Source organism: Oryza sativa, chromosome 9 (assembly GCF_034140825.1).
Source record: "Oryza sativa Japonica Group chromosome 9, ASM3414082v1".
Classification (NCBI taxonomy): domain Eukaryota; kingdom Viridiplantae; phylum Streptophyta; class Magnoliopsida; order Poales; family Poaceae; genus Oryza; species Oryza sativa.
Window position 1 is genome coordinate 7,315,372 of NC_089043.1, and position 8,119 is coordinate 7,323,490.

The window sequence follows — 8,119 nt, forward strand, 5'->3', positions numbered from 1 at the left end:
AAAAATATTATTATTATATTAGTTTTGCGGAAACGGTATCTGTACGGTCGGGAAATTTCCGTACCGTTTTCACCCCTACCAGTAATCTAGACACCACGCCTAAATTACTAGATACTACTCTAATATCCTCATCATGACTTAGAGTAATTGCATAAGCAAACATTATACCTGTACCATTGCATCTCCTGGATAAGCTAGCAGTTTAATCAACATAACTCATATATAAAGTAAAATTGGTATTCATATACTCGGAAAGTATTATAATACCAGAGTTGGATACAGAAGAATATTCTAAATAAAGTACAAGTCTTACATAAGAACAAAGGAGAGCTACTAGAGCCATACCCGAACTCTTCCGAAGACTTCTGGACTCAGACTTCTATTCTATTCCTACTCCACTAGCTTGAGAATACTAAACTAAGCTTGAGAGAGTATGAAAGAGCTTGCTTGAGGTGTGTGGAGAAAGTGAGAAGAGGAGCTCCTTAAATAGGCTGCCAATGACGGTTGTGGCAATTGGAATGGTCAGAATTGCCCAATTTTTATTCAACTTTTATTCCGGAAGTTTTCAAATGAGTCACATTTCTTACTGAGTCAAAAAATTAGACTAAAATATATGACTAAACATACTCAAGATCAAGATCGTGCAAAGTGTGTGTGTGATATATGGTGGAAATGAAATCTGAAAAATAAAGAAAATGCTTCTCCTTTGTGCTTACTTCCTTCTCCCAAAATCCTTCTTTTTCAAACAAGGAAAGGGCATGGCTACATTATTTTCTCTCCTTTTTTTCATCATCACGCTCATGCTTGAGAGAGCATAACTTTATTATTTTCATAACCAAGCCTTTCCCTCCCTCTTTTCTCTTTTTTTTGAAAGGTTTTCCTTTTTAGGAGAAGAAAGCACATAAAAGCATGGAGAATTTATTTTTGGTGGTAGTATGGAAATGGAATGGATAGATGCTTGCTCCCAGTGTAGGAGTTTAGCATGTGCATATATGTTGGTGTATGATCTTGATCATAGAGCATGAGAAGTATTTACACAAGTCACAAGAATTTGATAAAGTTCAACGGAATTGCAAGTAACCAAAATATATATGGCTTAATCAATATGGAATATTTTTGGCTCTAGTAGGAATTTATATCAAATGAGGAACTTCATAAGTTATCATTTTGAAAAATAAAACATCCGGAATTCGAGTCAAACTTAGAACAGGATCAAAGCAACTCTTATTTACTATCTCATATCTCGCAACAACTTAGACTTAGATCAGCAAATACAGCTCATTTACCTCAGGTTCCAAGATAATTGTTGGCTACTCATATTCAATTTTTGAGAGAGTACTTACCCATGAACCCATACATGAGAGATATAAAACATAGCAACTATTCATCAGTTCAACAAAGAGAACTAAGTTGTCTTACCTAGCATAATAAAATCTAACCTATCTTTTTGGTATTTTCTATTTTGCAAATTTTTATGTTGTTTTTAGGTTTATAAATGCAATTGGAAAGGGAAATATGCAATGTGATACAAGTTACCTTAGTGGGGGGAGAGACATCTCCCTCCCAAGCTTGGCTTTTGCTCAGGGTCCTTGATAAGGATTGAACCCCTGGAAGCGGAAGTACGCTTGAAGGTCATCGTGCTGTTGCTGCATCATGTTGTTGATGTTGGTGAACTGAGCATCAGCATTCTGTTGCCATTCTTGTGTTTGTGCTATGTGTTCCTCAAGGTTGTGTTGGTTCTCTCCCGTCTGCATATCAAGGGTATCCATTTTCCTAGTGATTTCACCCAAGTCACAACGAGAGGAACTTGAGCGCCATTCACTGGGAGATGGAGGCATACCACTTGATTTGGGGGACTGGTTGTTCCAGACTCCCCACTGTATGTCATGAGGCGCCTGCCACCGGCTCTCGCTGGCACTTTCCCAGCTCGAGACTCCAATGCTATGGCGTGGAGCTTGGGTCTATCCGGGTGCATCCCCAGTTGGCTCCCAAACAGCCTCATACATCTGTACGGGTGTTGAGGACGTTGAACCTTCATGTTCATTCCTTGCCATGTTGTGTGTCTTCCTGTATGTGCACGAGATTCTTCTATGGTATGCAGGGGAATAGTTAGTTCATGACAGTTGTACAAATGATATCCCGCGTTAGGCAACGTGATTTCATTTGTACAACCAGGGAAGAAGTATATCAAAGATCTATCTACTCCAGGTTTAAGAATATGCCCTTTCACTAGATAACTCTCATCAACACAGGGACGAGCGGTTGGAATATAAGCAATTTGGTCATTGGTAAATAACCCCTAGTCCCTTTGCTATACGAGTAATCAAGGAAGTGCACTCAACAAGAGCAGTAAATCTTATACTCTCTAACCATTACCTTATCATACATTTCAGAGGAGCAACGTTAATCTTCCTAACCATGGCAAACATGATAAACATGATAATCAATTCATCCTCTCTGATAGGTCTAAGATCACCTCTAGGAAACAAAGTCATAGAAATCCATTTGTGCATAAGCCTAAGTGTAGGATTAGGGATATCATTAGTCCTAGGTTTCTTGCAAATTGGAGCACCAGAAATGTCTTCTCGAAATCTTTTTTTCTCAAACTCGGAAATTCCTTTCCGAAGATCGATTTTACTGCAATCGTAAAAACCAAGAAGTGTACTTAATCCTTTCCATGAAAGTGTATATTCATCATGGAAAAAGCGAAAGGAAATTACATCTTCTATTTCTTTCAAAGTGCTTAGAAATTGCAAAGTAAGCAAACGAGAACCACGCTCATCTACCACAACAAATATCTGCCATCCAACAGCTTTCCAAATAGCACGAAAGTCAGTATCCATACCTATCTTTTTCAGCAGCGCCGGAGCGTATACTCGCGTGTGAGCATACTCCCGGTCTTTCAGCATGTAGTAGGCTTGTCTTTCCCGATCACCGACAAGGTCGAGGTCAGCGTCGCTCAAGAGACGTTACGAAACGTCAGCATCCTCCATTGAGACATCGATGGATGAACGATTGCTAGCCTCATCATGATGACTTGATGGAGAGCCGTGTAACTTCTTGAACAGACGGAATAGTTGTCTCTTCATTCTGCACAAAGGAACAAGAACGGACTAACTCGGCGGGGGTTAGAATAACAAGAGTTTCACCCGCTGTCATGCCCCGATTTTCGTTCGGGATTAAAAATCATTAAATAATGCATTTTGTAGAAATTAAATAAAATTTAAAGCAAATTAATCAAGTGAAATAACGGGAGAATTAAAGTTTTCCCCTAAAAATCATTGGCCGAGAATATTTGGTAATATTATAATGATACAAAGTTCATTTAATCAATTTAAATAAAAAGAAAAATAAATAAATTCTCTCTTTCTCTCCCTCCCCTCCCTTTTGGGCTCGGCCCAGTTTTCCCTCCCTCGGGCCGGCCTCCCTCCTTCCCTCCTCCCTTCTCCCTTTTCGGCCCGCTCGGCCTCTCTCCCTTGAAAAGTCTACATCGCCCCCTCCTGGTCTCCCCTCTCACTCAGGCTGACAGATGGGTCATCCCCAACCTCAGGCCTACAATTGTCGTTGCCGCCATGGCCGCCCGAGCCGCCCCACGTCGCCGCTTCCCCCACCCACCTCCTCCACCCCACGCGCTCTTGCCTGGCTGTGGGACCTCGCCGCCCACGTCCCCGCTGTCCTCACCCACTCCGTCCCATGAAAACCACCACCGCTTCCCCGCGACGATTCCACCCACGTTGTGCCGGTTACTGCCCCTCTCGGCCCCGATCCCGCCGCTCCGAGCCCATATAAATGATCCCCGGAGCATCCTCTCTCTTTTCCCCATTTTTCCCGAACCTGTCACACTCTCCCTCGCTCTCGCAACACCGCGTCGCGCGCCGCCGCTCGTCGGCGTGCTCCAGCTGCCGGCTCCCGCCGTGTTGGCCGTCGCCGCACCGCGCCGAGCCGCACCTCGGCATCCGGTCTGCCTCCCCGTATCCCTATCGGAACCACCTCCGCACCGTGTACCCAAGCCATCACCGCCGTTCGCTGCCTCCGGCCGCCCTCCACCGCCGCTTCAACCACCGCCACTGCTCGCTGCTTGCACCATTGGCTTCGCTGTCGCAAGAGCAAGGCCGACCGCCGGAGCACCACTTTCGTCATCGACCCAAGGCCGCCGCCTCATTTGCCGCCTCCGGTCGCAGATTCCCGCAGTTCCTGACCTCCTCGCGGTGCGCCGTCGCTTCCCTCGGCCACGCAAGGAAGAGAAGACCCTCGGCCACCACCTCCTCGCCGCCAGGAGCCGCCGTAATGTCTCCCCGCTGAGTCCCGCCGCAAACGCCGTGCTCGGCCAGTGTTCCTCGCCGTGCCGCGACGCCTCTCCCTCCTCTAACCCCTCATCTTTGCTCCCCTCGGCCGCACCTCCGCCGCGGTAAGGAGTCGCTGGAGCGCCATCTCCGACCCCAACCCGAGAAGCGCCGCCACCAATCCTCGTCGTCGGTCGCCTCCCCGTCTTCGCCTCACCGTCCCCGTCCTCTCGATGAGCCCCCTCTCCCTTCCCCGCCTCCTCCCGTGTGCGCCGCCACCGCCCGCTGCCGGCGACCATCAGGCGCCGCCGCCCTGCTCGCCCGTGGCCGCCCGGCCCCTTTGCCGTGCCATGCCTGCCCGTGGTCGCCCAATCGGCCGCCCTAGCCGATCTGGGCCATCCACGTGGCCTCCCTATGCCACCTCGTGTGGGTGCCCTCGTGGCACCACGTCGGCGCCACCTCCGCTCAGCCGTTCGTCGTGGCCGCCACGTGTCTGCCACGTGGTGCACCGCGAGCCGGTGCGCGCGTGGACTTGGTCCACGGTGCACCCGCCACCCGTGAGTCACCGATGGGTGGGGCCCGCTTGTCGGCACCAACCCTTCCCCCTCGGCTGACGCCAACAATTATTTAATAATTGTGCAAAAAAATCGATATTAATTATAGAAATTCATTTAAATGGCTCAAAACTTCTAAAATTCATATCTAATTCATACGAACTCCATATTGAGCCATTCAACTTGCAAAATTCATCTAAAATTGAGCTCTATATGTTTTATAATTGCCATGTACTGTTTCATGTACTGTTTGCTTGGTTTTTATTAGAGTTTTTCCTCGTTTTGCGTGCCAGCGAGTAGATTCTGCCGTTTCGGAAGATCGTAGTTGTGTGGAAAAGAGTTCAGAAGGTTGTTGTGAAGAAGCAAGGCAAGTCACACATTCCCCTTGAGCATTTTGAGCCTAATTTACAAATTTTTTATCATTTGCAAATAAACATGGATTGTTTTGCTAATTACATGGGATCAGGGTTTACCTATATGCTCGCTTGTTCCATGTTTACTTGATATCTGTCCTTTGTCAACCTCGGGAAATAAATCGACTAGCTCATGTTACTTATGTGACCTAGTAGAAATTTTATGCTTAGCCATGCTTAATTACCACTAGCTCAGTTGATGGGATAATTATAGTATTAGACTTTCTAGTATCATGACAAGCTGCGTGCTCGAGACAACCGGCCATGTTTCATTGGTCAAGATTATCCAACTAAAATGCAACTTATTGGTGGGCTATGGGTGCATGGTTTTGCTAGTCGCACCCATGGCAATTATAGGCGATTAAGGACATGTGAGTCCAAGGCCTTGACGGTGCCTTGTAGCCTTTTCTCGTGGTCATCCAAGCGTTTCATGAGGAGGTCCAGCTTGGCAGCAAGCATCTCCGTCTCCTTGACGGTGTGCATGCCTTGCTAACGGGTCTGGAGTCGTTCCTCGCTCCAGCCCATATTGGAGACCATTTTCTCTATAAGATCGATGGCTACTCGAACCGTTTTTGAGAAAAAAGCTCCTCTAGATGCCGCTCCAGGTGGTCGCGAGACGTAGGAGTGAGTCCATCACGAAGGACATTGGTTTTGCTCAGTGGTATGAATTTTGATAGGAATGCCGTAGGAATGCCCAGGTGTTGATCGTGGCATGGTTGGCATAAAACCATTGCTTCGTTTTCCCAAGGAGGGAAAATGGAAACAATCGCAGCCTGACGGCGTTCGGACTGACACCCTTCATGGTATACATGCTGCAGATCTCCAGGAACTGTTGTAGATGGGCATTGGCATCCTCTTTAGGCTTGCTGCAGAACGGGCTAGCCTGCGCCATCATGATTAGGCTGGACTTCAGATCGAAATCTACGTCTCCCATGTTGATTTACAGCCCAGTATCCACGCTGTCAGCAGAAGGAGCAGTGAATTCACGGAGAGTTTTGTCAGCCATAGTCTTGAAAGTTGGTAGCGCTGGTATGGCTGGTTTCTTTGTCAGGAGAATTTTCTGCGGAGTGATGACTCGCGGCTTGACGCTCTGAAAGAAAGCCTCTGGATTTTCCTTGAAGTTTTCCGGCAAGTTGAAACCAGTCATGCACTACCCTGCTTCCACAATAAAAGTGAAAACAACCAAGGTTAGCCTGCAAAGGACAGTGGTTATACAGAGGTAAATATAAAGTATTAGTAATGGTAATCTCTTTATAAATCTTCCCCAGCAACGGCGCCAGAAATTCTTGTTGGTATTTCTTAATGTCATTACTAGAAATATAATTCCCAGCAATGGCTCAGAAATACTCCTTGTATATTATGGCTACAGATTTCATTTGCAAGCGCACAGATATACCATTGTAGCATTTCACCCAAGAGTTTTCCAAGAGTATCATATTTGTTTAATCCCGTGGGAAGAACAAACCGCAGGCCATGGTCAAGGCATTAGACTTGCACATCACTTGCGAGGTCTGCGGGAACGCTGGCATTCGGCAAATGATTGTCCCAGGACCTGTGAAGAAGCAAAGTTCATGGGGAACAATGGCTATCATCCACAAGGAGGCCAATGGTGGAATCAGGCCCGCCCATTCTACCTAGGAGGCAACAACAGCAACAACAATAACGGTAATTTCAACAAAAAGCTTGCTACTTACGATAAAACCCTTGAAAATATAAATGTCAAGCTAGAAGGATTCTCTTCTGCTTTCCAAAACCAGCTGAGTTTCAACAAAATGATAGAAACTCAGCTGGCGCAGCTAGCCACGCTAGTACCTGCTAAGGAATCAGGAAGGATTCCGGGGCAACCCGAACCTTCCATAGAAAATGTGAAGGCGATCACCACGAGGGGAGGAAAATCCACTTGGGATCCGCTATACCCTAACCATGTAGGGACCAAGCAAGCCACTGAGGAAGCATAGTCTTCTGATACGACTGAAATAGAAGAGGTGGCACAGCTCTACAAGACCATGCCGTAGGAGTGCTGCGACACCTTGCTATTGCCTTTTCCTCAAAGGCAGAAGAAGCCCTCCATGGACGAGCAATATGCTCGTTTCATGGATGTCATCTAGAAGATACACATGAACATACGGTCGCTCATGGGTGCAATGCGAGTGCCAACATACGGTCGCTATCTGAAGGACATCCTGAATAACAAGAGGCTACTGCTTACCACGGGGATGGTCAAGTTAACAGAGGAGTGTAGTAATGTTATACTCCACTGGCTCCTGGAAAAGAAGAAGGATCCGGGTTGTACCACAATCTCATGCTCAATTGGGACGCAACACTTGGACCAGGCCTTATGTGATCTTGGAGCAAGTGCCAGCGTCGTGCCAAAGGACATTTTCGAGAAGCTGAATTACACGGTGTTGGTGCCAACACCAATGAGGCTCCGACTGGCCGACTCCTCTGTCCGCTACCCAGCGGGCATCGCCGAGGATATGCTAGTGAAGATTTGGGATTTCTTCATCTAGGTAGACTTCGTCGTGCTTGACATGGACTCAGATAAGGAAACATCTCTGATCCTTGGACGTCGATTCTTAACCACTGCGAAAGCCAGTATTGATGTGGGAGTTAGTAGCATCCGGTTCCACAATGCTCTATGGTCAAGATCAGGTATGGGCCGAATCCTCAAAACATCAAGGACGTTGAGGTCAAGCCACCAAAGACGGATAGCTAGATCGCTTTCATGAAGAACTTCCTGAAAAAAAGAAGCAACCAAGACCAGGCCCCGTCCGAAGAAGACGCTGGTAAAACCTGGTGTACATGCCAAGCAGCCTGTGAGACCGGCTCCCAAGAAGCCGCCGGCCACACCTAAGACCAAAAAGGTGTG

General features: G+C 47.0%; 1 protein-coding gene across 1 annotated transcript; it reads left to right on the forward strand.

The window, feature by feature from the left end:
• Positions 1–7,385: 7,385 nt before the first annotated feature.
• LOC136351852 (uncharacterized) lies at positions 7,386–7,760 on the forward strand. The gene has a single exon (XM_066304274.1). It carries the CDS (start codon positions 7,386–7,388, stop codon positions 7,758–7,760), a length of 375 nt encoding a protein of 124 aa, XP_066160371.1.
• Positions 7,761–8,119: the final 359 nt, after the last annotated feature.

Coding starts and splice junctions, on each gene's coding strand:
- LOC136351852 (XM_066304274.1), top strand. CDS start 7,386: ATGGGTGCAATGCGAGTGCCAACATACGGTCGCTATCTGAAGGACATC.